Here is a 27,276-nt window from a genome sequence, read left to right as displayed (position 1 = left end):
ATGTCTGACAGTCTGCCCAGGGAATCATGTGACAGGATCCACTCTCTCCTTCTCTCAAAGGGTGTTCAAAGACACCGCATGCTGACTACTTCCTGAAGGACATGTGGTTAAAGGTGTTTCTCTTTGCAAATTTTTCCAAGAGGGACAAGTGACATGGAACGGTCCAAACACTTAGATTAGATTAGATTCCCTACAGTGTGGAAACAGGCCCTTCGGTCCAACAAGTCCACACCGCCCCTCCGAAGAGTAACCCACCCAGACCCATTTCCCTCTGACTAAAGCATCTAACAGTATGGCAATTTAGTATGGCCAATTCACCTGACCTGCACACAGACATGGGAAGAATGTCTGTGTGGAGTTTGCACAGTCACCCGAGGCTGGAATCGAACCTGGGTCCCTGGTGCTGTAAGGCAGCAGTGCTAACCACTGAACCATGCTGCCCTTGGAGTGACCAGCACAAACAAGGTTAGACCCATCCTCTGCAACCCCAGGGACAGGTAGAACCTCAACACATATTGACACTTGGTATTTGCACATAGCCCTTACTGAGTAGAAAAGTTGATTAAGATCCGAGCAAAGAGTTTATTTATATTGGGGGTATGAGAAACACAGTAAGGTTGTGAATGCTGGTCAACATTGCAGGAGCAGTGTTCCAGTTTTGCATATAATGGAGTGACAACAGATTTCAGAACAAAAGAGAGTAACCAGAAATTTCACCAAATGTAATATCTTAGTAATTTCAAATTGATGATATATGCAATTATTAGATTAGAAAGTCATGCCCCTGTTCTCAGAATACAATTTCCTTCACCCAGAACGAGTAAAAACAAAATCACTAAAACCTGAAAGAGTTGGTTCTGCATACACCAGCAGCCCCTCAATGAAAACGAGTAATTGCAAATTCCCTGGACTCAAGCTAATCTTCACTCAGTTTGTAGGAAGACCGTTCAAAATTCCAGTTGGCTCAGGTTCTAGTTTCCATTACGGTTCTGTCCAACCTCCTAGACTGCACCCTAAGCAAATTTGAGCTCACTCAAAACTCTTCTATCCATATCCTCACTCACACAGAGTCCCCATCACCCAGAAACAAGAACAGAAATTGCTGGAAAAGCTCAGCAGGTCTGGTAGCATCCGTGGAGACAAATCAGTATTAAAGTTTCAGGTTGAATGACCTTTCCTCAGAACCAGTTTCACTGCCCCAACACCGAGAGCTCACTGATTTATAATGATCAGAAAGGGCTGATTGACGAGTTGGCAGGCCAGCCCTGTACACACTGGAGGTTAGAAGAATGAGAAGTGATCTTATTGAAGCACACGCTGGGGGTTGTAGGGGGAAGAGGCAATGAGGCACAGAGAGGATGTTTCTCCACGTGGGGATATCTAAACGTTGGCAGCACAGTTTCAGAATAAAGACGCCACCATTCAACTTAGAGGTGAGTGGACATTTCTGCTGTCGAAAGCTTGTCAATCTTTGAAATCCTGTAACCCAAGGATAGGATGTCTATGTTATTAAATACATTCAGGGGTGAGACAGACGTAATTTTAATCAGTGAGGGAATCACGAATTCTAGACAGCAAGCAGCAAATGGAGTGCAGGCGACAACCAGATCAACTTTGGTCCAAGTAAACGGTGGACTCGAGGGGCCGAATGGCCAACCTCAACTCCAATTTATGTCCTGTTCCAACTGCACCTCCATGTTAAAATCCTCCTCTTTGCCTTCTAATCATTACTTTCTCAAGCGTAATTAAGGATTGGCAATAAATGCCAGCCAAGCCAGTGACACCCATATCCTGCGAAAAAAACCTTTCATCATTCCTTCTGTTGCATCACTCATTATTTATATTGATTATCCGCCCAGTTCTACAAACTTTGGATTTCTGCACACCTCCAGTTTTAATTGTCCTATTGCTGATAGCACACCTTAATCCTTCAAATCCTACTTCTGACTGCCTGTTTTAATACTGTATGTGGACTGGTGCCAAAATGTATTTGAATACACTTCCACAAAGATGCTTGGGACTCCACTGAAAGATAAATACAAAATTATTATCCCACTCCATCCAACAGTCTGGTGACTATAAGTCAAAGGATCAGCAAGGGTAAAGGATTAATGCATTATATGTCACTAAGCAACATTAGTCAGTAAAATCAGTTAATTGTACTTGCAGACTAAGAATGCATGACCCACTTATTTCAAATACTAACAACATATATACTTTTGAAGATATAAACTGAAGACCTGCTTTATACGAGGAGACACTGGATATCAAAATACCCACTGCACCAGAGAAATCTTCAAAACACAACAGCAACAGAATTAGCATAGGGTTTAAAGAACGGCTTCTGAAAGCCCTGTTTTTGTCTGCCCTCACCACAGTACATTCAAAAAAGCTTTCCAGTGAATCTTAACTGAGTATAAAGGTCAGTATTACAACAATATACCAGCCAATACTATATGGTTACAGGAAAAAGTCAACAAGGGTGTTCCAAGCTCAAGATTTGCAATGAATTTAATACTGTGTAATATAACTATTATTCATACAATGCCTGATTCACAACCATTAAGGTTCAACCATTCTGACAACACTATTTTCCCCCCATTCCTCTGAAACTGTTTTCAAAGTAGGTTAGTTAGTTGAGGTTTGACTTTCGTGTCTATAACAGAGGCTTACAGCACAGAAATAGACCTTTTCCTTCATATGCACCAACCAGACATCCCCATGTGATCTAGTCCCATTTGCCAGCATTTGGCCCATATCCCTCCGAATAATTCCTATTCATTTACCCATCCAGATGCCTTTCAAATGTTATAATTGTACCAGACTCCACCATTTCCTCTGGCAGCTCATTCCACACACACTACTCTCTGCTTTAATTAGAGTTTTATGACTAGGATGCAAATTATTTTCAACAAGGGGAAAGATTGCAGGAATTTTATATAGGAGAAAGTGAGGACTGCAAATGCTGGAGCTCAGAGTCGAGAAAGTGGTGTTGGAAAAGCACAACAGGTCAGGCAGCATCTAAGGAGCAGGAGAATTGATGTTTTGGACATAAGCCCTTCATCAGGGATCAAATATTCCAAATGTCTCACCACCACACACAAAAGTGGTTTTGTGGGCAATCATTAGGAACACAAGCCATTATAACCTTGTATAACAGACTACTGCAAATAAAACAACTTTCCTTATACAAAGCACATTTATGGGAGAGGAAGTTAATTCTAGTCTTGCAGAGTAATAAATGTAACAAGGGACACTCTCAATTAAAACTGAATCCAACTGGAAATAAACGAAGATTACAATCCCAGAACAAGGCAGGTTGACTGATTAAGGTTGAGGGATACCCCTTACTAAATAGAAATATGAGTATTTCTAAAGATTGCCATAAGAAATGTTCAGGAATGTCTTTTCAGATCAAATCAACAGGCGTTAGATAATTCCAGAAAATTAGTAAGGAACACTTAATAACAAGTTATTACTTGCTAATCCCGACTCATTGAGTGAAAGGCTCCCTTTCACTCAATGAGTCGGCACTGAAACATTCAGAAATTTAGGAAAGATGAATCACTCAGCCAGTAATCTTTGGGGTGTGGTTATGTTGCTTTAAGAGCATGGGAGGCCGAGCAGTTATGATGGTCAGATTACCGAACCAGTCATTGCACAGGCCTGGTCTCACTATCCAGAGAAACCCCAGCGCATTTCAACTCCGGGATTTGGGATCGAGTTGTGAAATACGGGAGAATAATTTAAGCCACATCCAGTTGTGTAGGGACAACGGGGCCACACCAAAAACAAAAAGGGGAGGAAAGAGGGAATAATCGGGAAAGAGCGTTAGCTGGTTTCTGCATTCTCCCCTCCTGGCGAGGGAGACAGCGAACAAGGACCGGCCTTTGCAATGGGCGAACGCTATCCCTTCCCTATCGCACTGTCCAAGTGCAGTAAGTATTCCTGGCTGAAGCACCAGCAGCAGGAGGAGAAGCAGACCCACCCGAGTAGCGGCTGAGCCAGGGAGAGGCGCAGTGCTCGGGTTCACTCAGCGCTGTTACTGCACCCTGACAGATGACCACAGTAACACAGCAACAGTACAGGGACCAGCTGATAGGAGGCATACTCACTGCGGTGTGACTGGCAGCACAAGGAACACTCAAGCATAACATCAGCACCCGCTACGGTTCCTCCTATTTTATTGAGTCCAATGAGCTGACAAGGCTGGTCCCCAGAGAGCCCAGACACATGACAGTGGGAGGGATAGGAGGGCTGGCCTTTACGCTGTTGCCCTTTTGTTCCCGTTCCGCTCAACCGGGATCTCGCCGCAATAAAAAACCCCAGCAAAACTCAGCGCGGTCTGGCAGCGTCAGTGGCTGAGACAGCAGAGTCTAACATTTCGAGTGTTGGGATTCTTCACCAGCTTCCTGTTCCTACTCAGAAACAAAACCAGACATTTCGAGTTTGATTAAAAACCATATATAAGTGTAGTTCTGAGGAAGGGTCGCTGGAGCCGAAATGTTAACTCTGGTTTCTCTCCACACATGCTGAGCTTTTCCAGCAATTCCTGTTTTTGATTTCCAGTATTCGTGGCACTGTACCATAGAATCCCTAAGTGGAAACAGGCCCTTCAGCCCAACAAGTCTGCACTGACCCTCTGAAGAGTAACCCCATCCAGACCCATTCCCCTCACCTACACATCCCTGAACATTATGGGCAATTTGGCATGGCCAACCCACCTAACCAGCACATCTTTGGATTGTGGGAGGAAACCCACACAGACACTGGAAGAATGTGCAAATTGTCACAAAGATAATTGCCCAAGTCGAACCAGATCCCTGGTGCTGTGAGGCAGCAGTGCTAACCACTGAGCCACCGTGCCACCCATAATTCAGCCTGTTCTTATTCCCTGCCTTAACTAAAGCCCATTGAGATCCCAGCAACCAGCATTTTTATAAAAACCAAAGGAACTGTGGTTCCTGTAGATCAGAAACAAAAACAAATTGCTGGAAAAGCTCAGCAGGTCTGGCAGCATCTGTAGAGAGAAAGTAGAGTTAACGTTTCGGGTCCAGTGACTCTTCCTCAGAACTGCACTTTTAGATTGTTTTTATTAAACCTGTTCAGTTTACTGATGGTAGTTTAATAGATTTTTTTTTTAAAAAGTACCCCGGGTGATTCCTCGCATACAGGATTTGTACATAAAGCTGGCAAGGGCATTGTTCTTCATGGAGCTGTGAACCATGTGTACTTGCAATTGAGGTTAGGTGAGCATTCCTAGAGGTATGCTACAAATCTGTGAAATTCCCCGCTCAGTGAAGCCATTGAGGTTACCTCATTGAGTCTTTTCAAGGCAAAGATAGATTTTTTGAACATTTAAGGAATTAAGGGTTACAGTAAGAGGGTGGGTAAGTGGAGCTGAGACCATGAAAAGACCAGCCATTGAATGGCAGAGTAGGTTCGAAGGGCCAAATGGCTTACTCTTGCTCCTAGTTCTTATCTTCCTCTGTTAATACACATAGAGGTTTGTCCCAATATATAAGACTGCCATTTGGGATATCAAGCTAAAAATCACAACACCAGGTTATAGTCCAACAGGTTTAATTGGAAGCACACTAGATTTCGAAGCGACGCTCCTTCATCAGCGTCGCTCTGAAAGCTAGTGCGCTTCCAATTAAACCTGTTGGACTATAACCTGGTGTTGTGTGATTTTTAACTTTGTACACCCCAGTCCAACACTGGCATCTCCAAATCATTTGAGATGTCATCAGCCTGTGCAATGTTTCAGCGGATTATGGAGAACATTTTACAAGGTCTCTTCCAGGTTGCCATTTATCTAGATGATGTACTAATAACAGGGAAGAACAATGAGGAGCACTTGGGAGAACTTAGTCACAGTCCTTGGACCTTTCTTCCAGGTGGCCATACCCCTTAGAAAGGAAAAGTGTGTGTTCCAGGCACCCCTAAATGACCTATAGAGTCAATAAGACCAGGTTACACCCATTAGAAGATAAAGTGAGGGTGAGCAAAGCTGCCCCAGCTCCCACATCTGTACTGGAGCTTAAGTCTTTCCTTGGGCTGGTGAACTATTATGGAGAGTTCATACGTAGCTTGGCCTCTATCCTGGTACCTTTGCACCAACTCTTAATGTGTTAGTCTTGGGAATGGTCGGATAGCCAAGCCATAGCTTCCAGGCAAGTGAAGAAACAGTTATCATCCTCTGAGATGTTGACACATGATGGTCCCAAGCTAGATCTGATAATGACATATGATGCCTCCATGTACTGCATTGTGATGGTATTAGCCCATAGGTGGCTTAATGGAGAGGAAAGCCTAGTATCATTTCATCCAGGACACAGGCTAATGCAAAACATAAATACGCCCAGATGGAGAAAAAAAGGTTTGGCAATCGTTTGGAATCCAGAAATTCCACCAATGTCTTAATAGATGTAAATTTGTAATAACAACAAATCACAAACTCCTGCTAAGTCTAGTTAAAGAGGCCAAAGCAGTGCTGCCCATAGATTCAGACCAATTCAGGCAGTGTGTTCTAATACTGGACCATCACTAACCTGGTACCAAAGAATATTCATGCAGCGTGCCTCAATGACTACCGCCCAGTGGCTCTGACTTCCATGATTATGAAGTGCTTCGAGAGGTTAGTCGTGACTCGTATCAACTCTAGTCTCCCTGTTTGCCATGATCTCTTGCTATTCGTCTACCATCACAGTAGGTCCATGGTAGACACTATCTTCCTAGCCCTACACTCATCCCTGGAATCCCTGGATAACAAGAATACCTACGCCATGCTCCTACTCATTGAAGGTGGGGCTGTAGTCAACGCTATTATTCCAAAAAAACTAAGTCGCCAAACTCCGAGACCTAGGTCTCTGCTCTACCCTCTGCAAATGGATCCTCGAATTCCTGACCCACAGACCGCAATCAGTGAGAGTAGACAACGCACCTTCTCCACGACAGTCCTCAACACTGGTGCCCAGCAAGGCTGCATACACAGCCCCTTACTATACTCCCTGTACACTCATGACTGCATGGCCAAATTTCATCCTAACTCCATCTACAAGTCCACTGACAATACAACCGTTGTTTGATATCCGGCCTACAATGACAAGACAGAATACAGGAAAGAGATACGGGAAACATATTGTTATCTTTATAGATTTGGTGTAAAGATAACAATCTCTCCCTCAACTTCAGCAAAGCAAGCGATAGGAGCTGAGGTGGAGATGATCGAGAGCATCAAGTTGCTACGAGTGATGAGTGATCACCAACAATCTGTCCTGGTCCACCCACATTGATGTGTTGGTCAAGAGACACCTGCATACACATGACATGGGTGCTGGGGAAAAATAAGCACTACCGCTGTCAGGCGGTAGTGTAGGAGGGAGAAAAAAAACAGGAGTGTTAGAGGTTCTGAAAAAAAAGAAAATTAAAAAACAGGACAATGTGGTTAGCACTGCTGCCTCACAGTGCCAGGGACCTGGGTTCGATTCCAGCCTCAGGTGACTGTGTGGACTTTGCACATTCTCCCGGTATCTGCGTGGGTTTCCCCTGGGTGCTCCGGTTTCCTGTCACAATCCAAAGATGTGCAGGTTAGATGAATTGGCCATGCTAAATTGCCCATAGTGTTCAGGAACGTGTAGGTTAGGTGCATTAGTTAGGGGTAAATAGGGGAATGGATCTGGGTGGGTTACTCTTTGGAGGGTCGGTGTGGACTTGTTGGGCTGAAGGGCCTATTTCCACACTGTAGGGATTCTATGGTAAAAAATTGAGGAAAAAAACAGGAGTGTCAGAGGTTCTGTTCGCTCTGAGGGCGAGGGATCAATGTCAAGGACTCTCTGCATGTAAATAAAGGGTGATTTGGTGATGGGATATCAGCCGCTGTGGAGTTATTTCAGCTGCCATCTTGGATATTAAATAGGGTGGCCAAAGCACCTTTTCTGGTGAAAGGTCAATGACAAAATCCAAATCATGACCATTTAACATATAGCAGACCCCAACTTCAACTTTGAATGGAATTGGGAGGTGCATTCAACACACATCCCACCCATTTGTATCACTGTTGTGTTGTATACATAATGTAATGTAAAAGAAACTAAAGCAATGACTGGAGGATGATCAGAAAACTGTTCATATGTCCTCCTGGGCCACAATACATTTCCCTCCTGCAGCTGGCCTGTCCAATGAATACCTCAACTCCCACGCCAAGCGCCATCTGTTGGCCAACTCAGTCATGAAGCTGGCAGATTGCCAATGTTCCCACAAGGAAGAAAGTTATTATGGGCCAATCACTTTACACCAACAGCCCTCAAGGAAATGAGACTTGAGCTAAAGACGTGCTAACAACAAGCTCCATCCAGGTAACATGAAAGGGACAGTGGCCCCATGTTCCCCTCAATTTAACATTTCCCCTGGATTTCAGAGATTTAGAGTGGAGAGCAGCAATAGACAAGGAAACAGAGCAGTATTTATACTTCCTTGCCAGCATCACCCAGAAATAAAACAATTAAAAGCATCCAGGGCAGACGGAGCAGAATCAGAACCAGAGTGTTGGAACGAACTGATGTGCTAAAGAAGAAAAGCGACAGAATAAATTGAGAAATCACCCACAATCTCAAACATTCATTCATTCCACCACTGATGCTCAGTAGCAGCTATGTGCTTCATCAACACAATAAACTGCAGCAATTCACCAAGGTCCCTTCAACAGCACCTTCCAAAACCCACAACCTCCAGCACTTAGAAGAATAAGGACAAGAGATACATAGGAATTCCACCACCTCCTAGTCACACATCATCCCAATTAGGAATCATATTAATTATCCTATCCTAACAGCACACTGGGTGTACCTATATCAAATGGATTGCAGCCATTCAAGAAGGAAGTTCAATTTCTCCAGGGCAATTGGTTATAGGGAATAAACACTGACCAAGCTAGTCATATATGATGAATAAGAGCAAAGGAAGAACAATTCTAGGATGAATTGTGGAGATGAGTTATGGGTTGCACACATGACTGGATACCAACTGGAAGCAAAGTCTAAGGGGATGAGTTTACTGTTCAAAATATTTCCTTAATTTTTCCTAACATTGATTTGAGAATATTAATTATTTCAAAAATCTTCCTGTCCCTTCCAACAGGATGATTTGGTGTTGTGACAGATCTATAGTTCTTCCAGCATTGTGCCTCTTGAAGTTGTATTGTTTACAGAGATCCCTTTAAGATCAAGAACATGAGTTTGTTTGGTGGAAATGTGGACCTGTTCAGAATGTTAGAGATAATGGCACTGACTTTTGGTAGACTATGTTGCAACTATGCCCTCTGGTGGAACGCAATTGCTTCATGCCATTATTAAACATCAGTATACAAATGTACATAAATGGACAGGCTCATCTTAATTACATTTCAGAAAACAATTTGTTTCTGTCTGTCAACAGGAATGGTCTATCTATTCACACAAAGAGTCAACCTTTATTGTCTTGATGCATTGCATTGCATTTTTAGCCGCCTGGGGTTGGAAACAGTGGTGGGCTGGTGTGGAATTTTGTACTGCCTGTTAGTTTCCCAGCTCCAATACATCAGCCATATTGGAGTGGTCTAGCTACAAAGCCATTATTTCGATTTAAATTGTAACGGGTTGGAGGGAGGGCCTCTCCATACTGTAATGCCCTCTCCCTCACGTACCTTCAGTCATACTCAATCACAAAATCAGAGAAATCTTACAGTGCAGGAGGCCAGTCAGCCCATCATGTCTGCACCAGCTTTTTAAATGAGCATCATTACCTAGTGTCGATCTCCTGCTTTCCCCCCATACCCTTGCACATCACCTTTACCTAAATAATCATCCATTGCCCTCTTGAATGCCTCAATTAAACAGGTCTCCAACACATTTCCAGGCAGTGCTTTCCATACCCTAACTACTTGCTGAGTGGAAATTTCTTTTCCCCTTACATCATCCCAGCTTCTTTTGCACATCAACTGAAATGTAAGCCCTCTTGTTCTAGTTCCTTTTTCGAGCAGAAACAGTTTCTCTTTATCAACTCGATCAAGCCAGTTCATGATTTTGAAAACCTCCATCAGATTTCTATCTAATGAGAACGGTCTCAACTTCTTCAATCTATCCTCATAACTGAATTTTCTCATATCTTTGACCATTCTAGTAAGTTGGTTCTGCACTGGGATGATAGTTAAAAATAGCTTTAGACACCAGACATCAACATCTGAAACAAAAATGAATGCCCAAAATGGTTTAGACACATAGTTAGGGGGCAAGGTGACTCAGTGGTTAGTGCTGCTGCCTCAGAACACCATGGACCAAGGTTTGATTTCAGCTTTGGGCGACTGTCTGTGTGGAGTTTGCATATTCTCCCCATGTCTGTGTGGGTTTCCTCCCACGTTCCAAAGTTGTGCAGGTTAGGGTGGATTGGTCATGCTAAATTGCCCATAGTGTTCAGGGATGTGTAGATTAGGTGCATTAGTCAGGGGTAAATGTGGAGTAATAATGGATTTGGGTGGGATACTCTTCAGGGAGTCGGTGTGGACTTGTTGGGCTGAAGGGCCTGTTTCCACACTGTACAGATTCTATGATTCTCTATAATCTTGTTTTCCTTATTTGTCCTTTGCTTCTTTGATCTTCACTGTCTCAGAATGAAAGTTTTGATATTCACTGACCTTGTGTTTCAGGGTTTTGTAAATCTCCCCAGATCAGGTGAATGTGAAATGACTGGTTTGCTCCTGTGTTGCTAAATCAGCAGGAAACAGCAGGGACAGCACCTCACCTATAGCCAGGATCCTCCACTGAACTCTGAAATGTTAACAGTCCTGATCATAAGCAAACCTCAATACTTACTGCATTAGAATCTGTCACTGGTGATTTTCCCTTTAACTGGAAAAATCCTTTTGATAGCAAATGGGAAATGACTAGACCTGCCCATGTAGGAAAGGGAAGAACGAAAACATTGCCATCAATCCTCATCATAAGCCCCATTCCCTAGCCACCAGGTCTATCCCTCTCCCTGGTCATTATCCAGGGGTGAATCAGATCCATTTGTAACCTTTAATGCTATTCCAGGGTCTTTTTGGGACTGAGCAGGCAATTCTCGACTTGCAGGTCTTTGGCATGGAGGCCATGTTATCCGATTAAGCAGTGGGATTTGCTTCCTTTTCTTTCCTTCTCTACCATTACTCTAGTCAAAGTAAAGTTCATGGGACTTGAAGCATGAGGCAACTTGATGGACTAGTACTCACCATTCTGAACAATTGGTACCAAGCTCTTCTGATGCATTAGAACCAATTCCACTGTTCTTTAAGAATTTCAGAGTGCCTTTGAAGTGTTTTCTTTGTCCTCGCTTAGAACATTGGTCACTTGATGGTTTGAGGTTCTTGAATGCAGGACTGATGAGAACTGAGGGTAGCTTGCAAATCTGATTCAGGATGGGCAAAGACACTGCAATCATCTGCAAACTGTGTAGAATAGAATAGCTTTTATTGTCACTTGTACTCCAGCACAGAAATAGAAGTGACAATAAAGGATATTCTATTCTATACAGTTTTTAGATAATTGCAGTGTCTCAGCCCATCCTGAAAAGTTTTTTTTCAATGGTTGCCTTTAATAGTGTCATCTTAGGTACAAGTACCTTGGTAAAAATCTTGGATATAAAAGAGAATTAAAAGGAAAAATAGTAGCATTACTTACAGTGTGTAAAAATAAGTTAGAGATAAGGTATTTGTAACAGAGGTAAATAGAATTACATTACAGTCTGGTAAAGAATTCCAAATAGCAGTGGCTCAGCATGTCGTCAGACCCCAGCGTCAGGTACAACAGCATTATGTCTATGATAGTTGAGTTTTGACACAGAAATGATAGAGGTTAAAAAGTTTTCCATCTCAACAGTATTTAATACTGATACCAGATTACAGCTGATCTTTGGGACAGGACACAGTGGCTCAGTGGTTAGCACTGCTGCCTCACAGCACCAGGGACCTGGATTCAATCCCATGTCTGTGTGGGTTTCCTCCAGGTGCTCCGGTTTCTTCCCACAATCCAAAAGATGTGCAGGTTAGGTGAATTGGCTATGCTAAATTGCCTAGAGTATTCAGGGATGTGTAGGTTAGATGCATTAGTCAGGGGTAAATGTAGGGTAGTGCAATGGGTCTGGGTTAATTACTCTCCGGCTCAACAAGTCCACACCACACCCCAAAGGGCCTGTTTCCACACTGCAGGTATTCTATGATTTGACAAGGTGAGTAGCCACTGTTAGTTAGATAGTAGATAGTACATGGGCTATCAAGTAGTCTTGTCTAACCCCAGTTTGAATTTTGAAGGTATCTATTTCATATCTCTCTGGTCAGTTACCGTCATATCATAATATAGCAGGTTAGGATTGTGATGATGTTTCTCGGACATCCAAATGTTTGGAGCAGAGCCATATAATTTTTCAGTGAAAGCTTTGGATCAGGTTGGTAAATGAAGAATATCAACTTTAAAATAAAAACAGATCACTTCCCTTCTGTAGCATTGTCCATCACTGCCACTACTTGAGCTCATCTACTACTGAATTGCTCCCCCACGTCTTGTACCTTGAGATTTAACTATTGCAATGTCCCCTGGCCAGCCTCCCATTTTCCACACTCCATAAATGTGAACTCATCCAAATAAATAAAAAAACCCTCCTATTTCACGACCATGTCTCCTGTATCTGGACACACACAACTGTGGATGCTGGAAATCTGAAATAAAGAGAAAACAGAAATCACTGGAGTAACTCTGCAGGTCTGGCAAGTGTCCAGCCAACTGAGCTAACTGACCACCAAAGTGACAGATTGGGGCTCACCCATCATCGTAGCAGAAACCAGCGTAAAATCCAGCAGGATGTTTGAGCGAGTAAGCATTTTCTACAGCGTAAATGCCAATGAAATAATGGAGTGAGACCCCCCCTGGAGAGCAATGATTCCAAAATGGATTTCATAGCAGTTTCTGAATGATTTTATTTTCCACCCAGACAGCAGTGGGGATCTGGATGCATTGCCTGGGAGGATAGATGAGGCAGTAATCTCACAATTTGTAAAAAGTACTTGGATGACATATAATATCCAAGGCAATATGCCAAAAGTGCAAGTGTATAGAATTAAAGTCATAGGGTTATACAACATGGAAACTGATACTTCGGTCCAAACAGTCAATGCTGACCACATTCCCAAACTAAATTTGTCCCACCTGGCTGCACTTAGCCCATATCCCTCCAAACCTTTCCTATTCATGACCTCATTCAAATGTCTTTTAAATGTTGTAACTGTATCTGCACCAACCACTTTCTCTGGAAGTTCATCACACATGAACCATTCATTCTCTGTGTAAAAAAGTGGCCCCTCATGTCCTTTTTAAGTCTTTCTCCTCTCACCTTAAAAATGTGCCCCTGAGTTTTGAACTCCCCCACCCAAGGGAAATGACCTTATCTATGCCACTTACGATTTTATAAACCTCAATAAAGTCACCTCAACCTCCTGAGCTCCAGTGGAAAACTGTCTTAGCCTTTCCAGTCCATTTTTTGTATGTCAAAACCTCTATTCCCAGCAACATCCTGGTAAATCGTTTCTGAACCCTCTCCAGTTTAATTGTATCCTTCCTATAGCAGGGCGACCAGTACTGCACACAGTACTCCAAAGGTGGCCTCACCAACATGCTGTACAACTCAACGTGACGTCCCAACTCCTACACTCAAAGGTCTGAGCAATGAAGGCAAGTGTGCTAAACACCTTCTTAAGCATCTCCCCCCACCCCCCCGAGGCAAATTTCAAAGAATTATGTTGATGGGCCATAAGGCCTCTACTGTACGGAGTTATTCAATGATTTTCTCTGGGGTCCACAAAATAAAGTGGAAATGTCTTTGGTCAGCAATAAACGAATGGGTGGGGACCAAGATATTGGATTAGTGGTGCTGGAAGAGCACAGCAGTTCAGGCAGCATCCAACGAGCAGCGAAATCGACGTTTCAGGCAAAAGCCCTTCATCAGAGCTTTTGCCTGAAACGTCGATTTCGCTGCTCGTTGGATGCTGCCTGAACTGCTGTGCTCTTCCAGCACCACTAATCCAGTATTTGGTTTTCAGCATCTGCAGTCATTGTTTTTACCTTGGGGACCAAGATATGTTGTACTCCATCCCCTCCCTCACCCCCTCTCTGCCTTCCAAGTCGCCTGGTTTCTTTGTTCTCCTGACACCGCCTTCCTCTCTCTCCTGTTACTATCCCCAAAACCTGCTCTTTCCATGTTCCTAGTCTCCCTCTATCCTCCCTGTGTTGTCGTGAGAATCACTGTTAACTGTGAGTGAATAGCAGTTTTTGAAAGTATTATTAATTAAGTTGACATGAAACACGATGAGGAGAAAATGAGGACAGCAGATGCTGGAGATCAGAGCTGAAAATGTGTTGCTGGAAAAGCGCAGCAGGTCAGGCAGCATCCAAGGAGCAGGAGAATCGACACTGAAGAAGGGCTCATGCCCGAAACGTCGATTCTCCTGTTCCTTGGATAAAACACGATGAATATTGTAAATACAGCTGGAGGTTTGTGATTACTTACAGATTTGGATGTAGGATCCTTAGACTGAAAAACATTTTGTGAACCCTTGTCCTGGAGTATTTGACCAAGCTGATTGGTATTGCACTGTACGCACTACAATCCCACCTTTACAATTCTTACCTGGGTGCCCCAAAGTAGCTTTCAATCGTGATATAATCACCGCCCCCTACAGGTTCGCTTCCAGAGTGAAAGGTTCAGGTGAGGGGGAGCAGGGACGAACAGAGATTGGATTCTCTCCTGCTCGGGGCACAATCTATTCAGTTTGCTGGTTTAATCGTTAACCCGAAAACTGAACCTTGTGGGCCGGTTACAGCGTTTTGTGGAGTTGAGATGAACTTTACAGGGGAGTCTCTTTTTTTCAACTTTTAAGCAGTTTCTTCCATCTATGATGAACTCGGCTCACCGTTTGCTGTAGTGTGTGGAACCGGAATAACCAGTTTATTCCCTGCTTTTTTAACCGCCTGGTTTCAGTTTGCCAGCAAGACGCCGCTGATGAAAGGTGAGGACTTTATCTTGGTTTGAGCTGAGTTTGGATAAGCTTTTTTTCCGCCTTATTTACACCTTATCTTTCCTTTCTTTTACACACACATGAACAAATATATCTAAACACCTGGGACTGCGACTGGGGCGAACGATTGGCCTAATTCTGGTCCTATTAGGGTGATTTGGAGATGCCGGTGTTGGACTGGGGTGGATAAAGTTAAAAATCACATGACACCAGGTTACAGTCCAACAGGTTCATTTGGAAGCTAGTTTTCGGAGCGCTGCTCCTTCATCAGGTGGTTGTTGTCCTATTAGGGTGGTCTGACTTAGAGAGTGTTGTCAATCTCCTCTAGCACACGTAGGTCGGGCCGAGTGGTCTTCACCAGTGGGAAGCACTATCCCCGCTTTAACTATGAAGCCGCTGTTTGTCCAGCGTGGTTTAATTTGCTCTGTACCTGATGAATCCACAGCCTAACCTGAGTGAAAATGGTTTAGCTATAACCGCCCACCGACAAATCCGGCATTTTCTTTTGAAAAATCTTCCCCTCAATCAAGTCCCAAGTTTTACTGCCTCGGAATGTGTCAATTTGTTATTTCCTTTCGAACTGCCAAAAAAAGACACTTCTGGAAGTGCATTGGAAATGGCTGCTTTTGGATTGAGCTCTTGAAAACACAGCAGTCTTCTCCCACTCTAAATGGAAGGAAACAAAAGCAGAACCCGTGTTTTAAGAGTGTTGTTAAATAGCATATCAATTTTGACATTCATTACCAAACTTAGCTTTCACTGCCTCTCAGTATCTTAAAAGATAAATCCATATAACCTACTAGGCAGCTGTAGCAAAACAAAAGCTGGATATATTCTGTAAAAATATTGAATTGTTTATGCGTTGCTTGTTTTTCTTGTTGGCATGTTTCAACTTGTCCTGCTTCTGCTAAACTGTAACCTGTCAAAAGAAACTATAAATAACAAATCTGATGTACTTTGAAAGGGTGCTTCATACAGCACAGTAATGGACCCTTCGGTCTAACTTATTCCTGCTGGCCAGACATCCCCAATCTGATCTAGTCCCATTTGCCAGTGTTTGGCCCAGGTCCCTTTTAAACCCTTCCTACACATGTACTCATCCACATGCATTGTAATTGTACCCGCCTCCAACTGTTTCTTTGGCAGCTCGTTCCATAGACACACCACCCCCTGCTTGGAAAAAGTTAACCCTCAGGTCCTTTTCGAAATCTTTCCCCTCTCACCTTAAACCTATGCCCCTCTAGTTTTCGATTCCCCAACCTTGGAAAAGGACCTTGGCAATTCACCCTTTTCTATGCCCCTCATGATTTTATAAACCTCTATAAAGAGTGGAGGGTTTGAGCAAAAAGGAGAAGCTGACTAGACTGGGGCTTTTTCCCCGTATCGAGTCCGAGATTGAGGGGTGATCTTGTAGAGGTTGACCTCATACAGGTTTATAAGAAAAAAATTCTGGATTCGAGAATTTGAAACGGTCACTAAACTCTCTAGAGTCTTGAACATTCCAATTTGTGTACCTTAACCATCTTGACATTTGATCTTGTATTTTGGTGGAATCGAAAGCGAATAGTACTCAGGCCACTTTTGGAATACTGCATTGTTTGCAATTCTGGTCTCTCTCCGAATCAGAAGGATGTTGTGAAACTTGAAAGGGTTTAGAAAAGATTTGACCCATCATGTCTGTGCTATCCAAAAATGTTGTTTGGTGTGATGCTGGAAAAGCACAGCAGGTCAGGCAGCATCCGAGAAGCAGGAGAGTTGACTTTTCAAGCATAAGCTCTTCATCAGGAATGAGGCTTGTGGGCCAAGGGGGAGCTGAGAGATAAATGGGAGGAGGGGTGGGCATGGGGGAAAGGTAGCTGAGAATGCAATGGGTAGATGAAGGTGGGGCTGAAAGTGATAGGTCAGGGATCTTTCCCTCACCATCCCTATCTGCGTTTCAGAGAGATCATTCCTTCACGAGTCCCTTGTCAGGTCCATGTGCCCCCACCAACCCACTCTCCCCTTCTGGCACCATCCCCTGTCGTCGCAGGAAGTGCAAAATCTGCCCCCACACCTCCCCATCCTCATCTCCATCCAAGGCCCCAAAGGATACTTCCACATTTGACAGAAATTTACCTGTACCTCCACACACGTCCTCGACTGCAACCGTTGCACCCAATGTGATCTCCTCTACACTGGAAAGACAGGATGTCAACTTGCGGATCGTTTCAGAGAACATCTCTGGGACACTCGCACCAACGAACCCAACCGCCCCGTGGCTGAACACCTCAACTCCCTCTCCCACTCTGCCAAGGATGTGCAGGTGCTGGGCCGCTTCTATCACCGACCCTTACAGTCTGACGCCTGGAGGAAGAACACCTTATCTTCTGTCTTGGGACACTTCAACAGCACAGGATCAATATGGATTTCACCAATTTCCTCATTTCCCCTCCCCCCACTTCATCCCAGATCCAACCTCCCAACTTGGCACTGTTCCCTTGACCTGTCCTACCTGCCCATCTTCCTTCCAACCTATCTGCCCCAAACTCCCCTCTGACCTATTACTTTCACCCTCACCTATCGCATTCCCAGCTACCTTTCCCCCACCCCCACGCACCCCCACTCAGCCCCACCCCCTCCCATTTATCTCTCAGTCCCCTTGGTACACAAGCTTCATTCCTGATGAAGGGCTTATGCCCAAAACATTGACTCTCCTGCTCCTCGGATTCTGTCTGTACGGCTGTGCTTTCCCAGCACCACACTCTTCGACTCTGATCTCCAGCATTGACAGTCCTCACTTTCTCCGAAAAGAGTTGTTCAGCCTGATTCCACTATTCAGCTGTTCGTTTGTAGCCCTGTGGGTACAGGTCTTCAAGTACATATCCCAGTGTTTTGGAAATGCCAATGCATTTTTAAATCGCTTTGACATTCCTGTTCTTGCTTTCCAATCTGACCTGCTTGTGGCCTTCCCTATTACTGTACTTTTCTCCAACCTCTCAATTTTCTGTACTTCTGTAATTCTGGACTCTTGAGCATGTCTGATTTCAATTGCCCCACTGTTGATGGCCATCTCTTCAGGATAGGCCATAAGCTCTGGAATTCTCCCTTTAAACCTCTCTTCCTCTCTTTCCTCCTTTTTTAAAAAGATTCCTTGAAACCTGGACTTTTAACCAAACTTTGCTCATCTAACCTATGAGGTACAATGTCATGCTTTACAAAATGATGCCCCATGAAGATTTTTGGGATGCTTCATTATAGTAAAGGTGCTATATAAATGTAAGTTATTATTGTGTTCTGTTTACTGCAAAGTGATTTAATAAACAAAAATATTTTTCCCCGATGTAATATTTCAGGGCTATGGGACAAGGGGAGGGCAGTGGAACTAGCCAAATTGCACTTACTGAGAACCAGGTTGGATTTGATGGGCTGAATAGCCTTCGCTTGTGCAGTAACCACTTTATGATTCTATTCCATAAATGTACTTACATCTTCAGATTTGATGTGAAGACCTGGGAACAAATGAAACGGCAAAATGTCTGATGTTAATAAAGTTCCAAGAGGTTCTGATAGAAATCGACCTTCAAATAGACCTCATCGGGAAAAAAGATCTCAAGACCACACGAGTTCCGAGAATAATCATTCTGGCAAACGTAGCAGAGAAGATCGTCGAGATTACAGGGAGTCTCACCAAAGCAAACCCAATTCTTCCCGACAACCGTACTCTCCAAGCGAAAGGTATGCTCGCTTATAACTTCTCCATCTTTCTGTTTTGTATTTGTTCAGTCATGGGACGTGGATGTCATTAGTTAGGCCCACATATGTTGCTTCTCCCTAATTGCCCAGAAAGCAGTTAACAGCTAAACACATTGCTGTAGGTCAGACTGGTAAGGGTATCAAATTTCCTTCCCAAAAGGAACCATCTAGGCTTTTATAACAATCAACAGTGGCCACATGGTTAGCATTAGGCATATTTTTTATTCCAAATTTTACTAAATTCAACTTTCACCATCTGCATGGTGGGAAAAGAACCCCTTGTTCTCAGAATATTAGCTGTGTTTCTGGCTTACGGTCCAGTGACAGCATGTAACATTTTCTTTATTCTGTTAATCATGTAGCATCAAGTACAGTAACTTTCATTTACTTAGTGTACAATTTCAGGACCAGTGCCCATGCTGAGCACCACACAAAGATGTTAGAAAAGACAGTGATCTCCTTTATAATGGGCCAGTCTGAATCCAAGGCCTGGCTAGTCTAACCCGCCAAAAATATTCGAGATATTCCAAATGGAGAAGGGACTGATCCATCCCAGCTGACCCTTTAATGAAAAATTAAAGTAGGACCAAGTTTTGTTTTTATGAAAGTGGAATTGAAAGCTCAGTTAAAATACCAAGTTATTTATTGAAAGGGATTTCTAAAAACCAGTGATAAAGTAGCAACTTGATGCGTTTGTTTTATGGTGGAATTCGTGTACTCCACAAAAGTGTATGTATTAATCCAGTAAGATTGTGTGCTAAACTGCACTGCATGCACAAACAGTAACTTGAACCCACTTGTAAATATTAAACCTGTTACAAATCTTTAAACGCCATTGAAATAGATGATTGAGTTAAAAAAAATGCTTTGTTTCAGTAAACATGATTCACGAGAAGAATACTCCCAACCTCCTGGTTCTAGAGTACCACCATCTCATCCAAACAGTCGGCCAGCTTCTTCCTCACCACCTTATTACAGCTCACCATCACTAACTAACACTCCTCCTCCTCCCAAAGAGTCTTTTGGGACAAAGTGCTCCTACATGTGCTCAAGAAGAGGTATGTACAGTGTGACTGAGTCGAATGATAATGAATGACATTTCACTGTTTCATTTTTAAGTTGAAATACGAAATGTTTTTATCTTGGGGATGCAGGTGATTAAGTTTAAGTTCATTTAATAGTGACACTGGTTTGCTGAAAATGGTTAAACATTCCATTGGATTTCACCTCGGTATATTAGTACCTGGGTGTTTGTCATACAGCAAACTTACTGGATTTCTTGTTTGGGACCAGGTATTCTGACAATACAAAAGATTCACAATGCATTTTTCCATATTGCAATGTTTTGATAAAAATACGGTTGAATGATAATGAATGACATTTCACTGTTTCATACGGTAAGTCTTCTGGTTGTGAAAAGTGTGGTTTAAATGCCTGCCCATTTTTTCAGTCCGGAATGTTCTTCCACCAGCCCTATTAGCAGTGGATTCCAGATCATTACTTTTCACTCTTAAAATACTTTCCTAACCTACCCTCTGATTCTCTGAAGAATTATCTCAAATCTGTATTGTCTGATTATTTCCATTGGTGAAAGGGTCAATATTCAGTTGGTTGAAACAGGGAGTAGCGAGCATTTATGTCCCATTTAAAAAAGATCGTTGTCATATTGTTGAATGTGTTATTGAAAGTTTGATCATATGGATTTTTCAAATGATGTTATATAGCAGATTTCACAAGCTACAGGCTTCTCAATGTATTTTCTAACCAGTGACCTATATTTCAAATGTTGTCACTGTTGTGTTGTAGGAAACAACATGGCAGCATAGTATTGTGCAGCAAGTTCCCACAAATGGCAATATCTCTGTTTTGTGCTGTTGATAAAAGGATAAATGTTTGTCTGGGAACCAGCAGTAATGCCTGTGCTGCTCTTTGCGATAGTCATGGAGATATACAGCATGGAAACAGACCCTTTGGTCCAACTCATTCATGCCGACCAGATATCCTCAGTGAATCTAGGCCCATTTCCCTCCAAATCCTTCCTATTCATACACCCATCCAGATGCTTTTTAAATGTTGCTATTGTATCAGCCTCCACCACTTCTTCTGGCAGCTCATTCCATACACGTACCACCCTCTGTGTGGCAAAGTTGCCCTTTAAGTCCATTTTTAAATTTTCCCCTCTCACCTTAAACCTATGCCCTCTAGTTCTGGACTCCCCCACCCCAGGGAAAAGACTTTGGCTATTCACCTGATCTATGCTCCTTGTGATTTTCTAAACCTATGTAAGGTCACCCCTCAGCCTCCGTGGCTCCAGGGAAAATAACCCCAGCCTGTTCAGCCTCTCCCTATAGTGTAAACCCTCCAACCCTCTCAATCTTTCCTGAACCCTTTCAAGTTTCACAACATCCTTCCTAGAGCAGGAAGACCAGAATTGGATGCAGTATTCCAAAAGTGGCCGAACCCAATGTCCTTTACAGCCGCAGCATGACTGCCCAACTCCTTTGTTAAATGCACTGAGCACTAAAGGCAAGCATACCAAATGCCTCCTTCACTATCCTGCGACTCTGCTTTCAAGGAGCTGTGAACCTGCACTCCAAGGTCTCTTTGTTCAGCAACACTCTCCAGGGCCTTATCATTAAGTGTCTAAGTCCTGACTTGATTTACCTTTCCAAAGTACAGCACCTCACATTTATCTAAACTAAACTCTCTCTGCCGCTCCTCAGCCCATTGGCCCATCTGATCAAGATCCCACTGTACTCTAAGGTAACTTTCTTCACTGTCCACTACACCTCCAATTTTGATGTCATCTGCAAACTTACTACCATACTCCAGTGTTCACATCCAAATCTTGGTGTCATAAGATCCATCTACCCGGACAAGCATGGGGGCTCTCTGTTAAAGATCTCAACCAAGAGACAGCACCTGCAGTAATACAGTACTCCATCGGTGTTGCATTTGAATGTCAATCTGAACTTTTGTCCTTGAGTCTTGGGGAATAGTGCTTGAAATCAGATCTTATGATTCAGAGACAAGAGTGCATTAACTGGGTCATGGCTGACACAGCTCACCATAGTCAGATTGGCAGCTCTACTGGTTGCGTATCTTTGCCTGTGATTTTCTTTTTGCAGTCTTAAGTTGCTTTTTGCTGTCTTCAGCATTTCTGGAAACCAGCACAGCCCTCAACCAATAACCTGGTTTGAGACAATTTCCCAATTAGGACCTGTTAGTAAGACTGAGCCTGCAACTCAGCATTGGAAGCGGTTGACAGGGGTTTAAAAATGGTTGAAGTACCCGAGGTAGATTCCAAATATTATTTTAAGGTCTCAATAGGTGCAAGGTGAACTAGGAATCTTTACAAGACAGGTAAAGCGTATCAGTCAAATGTGCAGTAGGATGGATGACCCTAGGTGTTGTTGAGAAGATGAGTCTTGAAGCTGGGTAGAGAAACCAGAGGGGTTTACTAAGAAAGTACATTATCTGCTTAAATAACTTAATCTCAGTATAAATTTTCAATATATTTTTAAAAGTGTGCTGCTACACTATGGAGTCTTTATTTTTGTTTCCTGAACCTCATCAGGTAGGGAAGACCTGATTTTCTGTGCTTCATGTCTCAGTTTAGATTAGATTACTTTAGATTAGATTACTTACAGTGTGGAAACAGGCCCTTCAGCCCAACAAGTCCACACCGCCCCGCCGAAGCGCAATCCACCCATACCCCTACATCTACCCCTTACCTAACACTACGGACAATTTAGCATGGCCAATTCACCTGACCTGCACATCTTTGGACTGTGGGAGGAAACCGGAGCACCCGGAGGAAACCCATGCAGACACAGGGAGAATGTGCAAACTCCACACAGAGAGTCGCCTGAGTCAGGAATTGAACCCGGACCTCTGGAGCTGCGAGGTAGCAGTGCTAACCACTGTGCCACCGTGCCGCCCAAACCTTCAAGGTCAGCCGTGTGTTAGTTATAACTCGCTCTGGGTTTAGGTTCTACTGCAGGCCTTTAGCACACTGATCAACGTTGACGTTACTGGGAGAGCATCAGCCATATTGTCAAAGATGCCATCTTTTGGGTGGGACATTCAATTAAGACTTCATCTGTCTGCCCAGGTCCATATAAAGGATCCCGTGACGCTAGTTTTGAAGAATCATAGGAGTGTGGTGTCCTGGCCAAATATTTATTGCTCATTCAACATCACATATTCACGTATCTGCACATAAGCACACTGTGGAATCTTGCTGTGTGCACATTGGTTTCAAAAGTCCTACATTGGCTGCAAAAAAGCTTTGCGACACCCCTTGGATGTTAAAAATGCATTACATAAATAGAAGTCTGTCATTTTTTTCCACTCCCTCATCATCACTTGGTCAAAATCCTGAAATTCCCTCCCTGATGACATTGTGGAGCAACCAACAGCAGGTGGATTGCAGCAGTTCAAGAAGGCAGCTCAATATCACCTTTTCAAGGACAAGTAGGGACAGGCAATCAATTTTCACCAGCCAGTGATGCCCATGAGTGGACTTTTTAAAAAACTTCAGCTTCTCACAAGTTGCCACACTTTGGAGGGTTGTGTGGACAGTACAGTTTGGGAGTTGGAGTTCTGCGGTCTGAGACCATTAGCTGGTCAACACGCCAACAACACAGACTCAGTTCCCACAGTGACTGAGATTACTATGACGATCCCACCTTCTCAGTGTCTCCCCTCACCTGAGGCATGGTGTCCCTCGGGTTAAAGTCACCATCAGTTGCCTCTCCTTCATGACAGAGTAGCCCTCTGGGATTGTGGTGACTTTACCTTTTACCCAGTATGTCCTGTAGTATATTGTCATTCTGGTTCAGGAGAAGTTTAAAAAAGTGTGAACTACAAGTTTGTATAAAGAGGTCGCAGGAAAACTAAAAGGAAGAAAAGATACTTCTGTTTTGTTGCACATTACTTTGGAGTTTCTGTTGGAATGGTTCCAGATTTGTCCCTGTGAAACTACGTAACCAAACCAGTTTTAACCAGCTTAGCTTCAGGGAAGAAATATCAAGCCACACCCATTCAATCAATTCTTCAGTGATGTAGGTGTTGTGTTGTCACTGTATTGAAACCTGTGATGTATGATGTGACCATTGAACCCCAGGCTATAAAGTGGCGATTGAGTTACAGCATAAGCATGTGATGTTGTGATGTATTTTTCTGTCCTTGCTCTGCTGCAATAAATGGCAGAGATTTCTTCAGACGCGAAGTTCTTTTTGTTCTTCCCAGGCAAAGCAAAATTTATCGAAGCATGTAGGACGATTGATTTCTTTCTAAGCACTTGGCACAAATGGATTTTTCAAAGAATTCCAATTTCCTATTAGATGGGGTTTGTTGGGTGGGTGGTTGCGATTGGCTGGGGAGTGGGACAATGTGAAGGACCCTCTGTCTGTCAAATCCCACAGAAATTGTGCCAGATATGCTGCTGTTAGACCCAAGATTTGGGACGGTTTCATGAATGAGCTTGTGATGGAATATCTAAGTTGCCTTAATTCCAACTGTCTTGGTAATTTCCAAACTGAATTGAGGTCTAACTTTCTAGAGTTTGAGGATTTCCATCAAATAGTTTGTGTTTGTTATGTAGCTAGGTGCTCTGCATCACCGCAGATGACACCAGATACTTATTCCTGGTATGAGCCTAATTGCATTCCAGACTGCTTGTGAAATATGCTTTCACTGCTCGTCACTATGTAGGCAGCCTGCACTATAGCTGCAAAAGCACAAAGGTTCTGTTTCATATGATACGTGGTGGTTTTGCATAGAACTGGAGAGCAACAATGTTTAAATAATTTGAAAGAAAGGAAACTGATTACTTAATAAAATTTAACTGTCACTGCCTATTATTCAAATGCAGTAAATCCCTGGTGTCCATGAAATCACGAATTGTGAATTCACCCATCCGGGCCAAAATATAGGTATCAATAAAAATCAACATCAGCAGGCATTTAACCTACTTTTAACCTATTTTTTAACAAGCTCCACACTAACAAATTTCTTCATTCGCAGAGGTCCTCAGGAATTGAACCCTCGTGAATATTGAGGGATGATTGTCTCAGTGCATGCAGTCCTTCACATAAATAGTTGCCCACTGTTTGAAATGATCTGCAAGTTAGAATGAGCTTATTAAGATTTTCTGTATTTTGCTTTATGCTGAAGTTCTTCAGCTTATTGGTCTGAAAAGGTAGTACTGTGTTCTGTTTCTTTTTCTCTCATTTTGTGGCCGCAACTAAATCTGCCTACCACGCACTTGTGCAGTAAAATTTTCAGATCCTAACTACTTTTGGTTCTCAATCCTTCCACCAATGCAAAATTTTCTCCATATCTATTCTGTTTAGACATCTGTTCAATCTCCTTGCAACTTTGGTTTCCCTAGGCATTTGGGTATGGAGGGTTCAGTGCCGGTAGATAATGTTTGTTGTATTTATACGCACCAACTTTGTCCACTTCCCTTGGTAGTGTAAGGGGGTTAACAATGTGATGCCAGAAGAGCTGTTTTTGCAACTTTGAATTGCTACCATTACACTTTCGTACATTGCTTTCATGAGTTGCTGCTTCACCTCGTGCAATGGTGCTGCACTCCAAGATCCCTTGTGTGCTGGAGGAGGCCTGGTTTACATGGGGCACCTTAGTTAAGTATTCAGATTGAAACTTTCTGTGAAAATAAAGTGGTTAATCCTGAATTTGCAAGAACTGTATGTAGCGTGATATTTTGAAAGCTCAGATGTTAATTTGTTATATGTGTGCTTCCTAATCCTGTTTATGATATGGAGGTGCCAGTGTTGGACTGCTATGGACAAAGTTAAAAATCACACAACACCTGGTTATAGTCCAACAGGCTTATTTGGAAGTACAAGCTTTTGGATTGCTGTTCCTTTGTCTAGCCAACTGATGAAAGAGTACTGCTCCGAAAGCTTGTACTTTTGAATAAACCTGTTGGACTATAACCTGGTGTTGTGTGATTTTTATTTTTAAATGTTTCCTGTTTACTCAGTGCAGTGCTCTAATGTAATTGGTACTTTAATTCATTTAAGAATTAAACTTCCATCAATTGCACTATCATGTGATACAGCTAAGGCACATCCTCCTCAGTTACAAATTGTGCAGAATATGACCAATTTTTAAAAACAAAGTACTGTGAATTTTGGAAATCTGACATGCAAACAAAAAAGTGCTGGAGGAACTCAGCAGCTCTGCAGCATCTGTGGAGAGAGAAACAGAGTTAACATTTCAAGTCCAGGACGACACTGTGGAACTCTGAGGAAGAATATTAACTCCACTTCTCTCCACACTCGCCAGAGCTGCTGAGTATCACCAGAACTTTATTTTCATGAACAATTTTATTACCTTCTCCGTAAGGTAAATGAAAAGCTCTTCTTCTGTTTAATATGTCATAACTAATTACTACAAAGTAACTGGTTTCATTTCTCTGTAGTTTTTAATGGTGTCTTCCAGGTTCATTCAACTAGTTAATCAAAATACACTAACAGACATTAGGCTTGAGTTAAAGTATTGGTTCTTAAACTTGCTGTCAGTGCGTGTCTCAAATAATCTGTGGAGCTGGTAGCCCAATTACTGCAAAAGCCGCTAACTTCTATATACTACCTGAGCACGTGTGTGTTTATGAGAAGCTGGAGCTGGTTTCCCCAAGGAGAACAAAGTTGAAAGGAGATTTGATAGGGATCTAAACAGAATAGACGGGGAGGAAATTTTTGTGTTGGTGGAAGGATTAAGAACCTAAGTAGTTAGGATCTGAATTTCACTGCACAAGTGTGTGTTAGGCAGGTTTCGTTGCGGCCACAAATGAGAATTAGAAAATGACCTGGAAATGGAACGTTTGTAAGGCCACAGGAAAAATACAAAAGAATGAGACAACGTGTGATTTTTTTTTTTCCCCTGTGGCACAAACATGGGCATGACTGACTGACTGACTGACTGACTGAATTCCCTCCTTTGTCTTTCATGGTCTTATGATTTAAGTGAAGAAGTGAGTGGTGGGATTAAATTCTGAAACTGGAGGGCATTGTCATTCAATTCTCCCCCCCTTTATGAAAGATGAATGTTGACCACGGTTGACCTAATGACCTATTTCCATGTTGAAATCCCTTATATCCTCTCAGTGGATAGAATAATTTGTTTTGAGCTCTGGAGGTGATATGGGACAGGCATCAATGATCATTGTACCAGGGTTCTTGAAGACCTGAGTGCATTGCTCCAAGCATCTCAGTATGATTATAAAGAACCAGCAACTCTACATTGACCCAACAGCAGAGGTCCCTCCCAGGACAAAACAGTGGACAGCTTTCAACTGAACCCATAGTGAACCCAGGACAATGCAGTGTGTGAAAGACAAAGGAACGACCTGAAATGTGATTGTGGCTGTGAGTCCCACGCCACATTAATGTGACCACTAAGATCTGTCACAGGATATACTCATCCTT

General features: G+C 42.9%; 2 protein-coding genes across 6 annotated transcripts in view; one reads left to right on the top strand and one right to left on the bottom strand.

Moving 5' to 3' along the window:
- LOC140464905 (leukocyte elastase inhibitor-like) overlaps positions 1 to 14,969 on the bottom strand; it is a 36,311-nt gene extending 21,342 nt beyond the window's left edge. Inside the window, exon 1 of one of the 4 annotated variants that reach the window (XM_072560506.1) lies at positions 14,695 to 14,969. Coding sequence is in view for 3 of the 4 variants with exons in the window: in XM_072560503.1 (XP_072416604.1) it covers positions 3,989 to 4,109 (121 nt within the window). In the remaining variant the exon portion in view is untranslated. The other 3 variants (XM_072560505.1, XM_072560504.1, XM_072560503.1) reach the window with 3 other exon arrangements.
- LOC140464906 (MARVEL domain-containing protein 3) overlaps positions 14,768 to 27,276 on the top strand; it is a 28,775-nt gene continuing 16,266 nt past the window's right edge. For both annotated transcript variants that reach the window (XM_072560509.1, XM_072560508.1), the window contains exons 1-3: positions 14,768 to 15,073; positions 18,556 to 18,796; positions 19,691 to 19,872. In XM_072560509.1, the coding sequence (XP_072416610.1) occupies positions 18,594 to 18,796; positions 19,691 to 19,872 (385 nt within the window). In that variant the 5' untranslated portion in view covers positions 14,768 to 15,073; positions 18,556 to 18,593. The remainder of the gene's footprint in view (positions 15,074 to 18,555; positions 18,797 to 19,690; positions 19,873 to 27,276) is intronic.

Source organism: Chiloscyllium punctatum, chromosome 41 (genome assembly GCF_047496795.1).
Source record: "Chiloscyllium punctatum isolate Juve2018m chromosome 41, sChiPun1.3, whole genome shotgun sequence".
In the NCBI taxonomy this organism is placed as follows: Eukaryota; Metazoa; Chordata; class Chondrichthyes; order Orectolobiformes; family Hemiscylliidae; genus Chiloscyllium; species Chiloscyllium punctatum.
The sequence above is the reverse complement of the archived record's forward strand: the minus strand, read 5'-3'. Positions and strand labels throughout refer to the sequence as shown.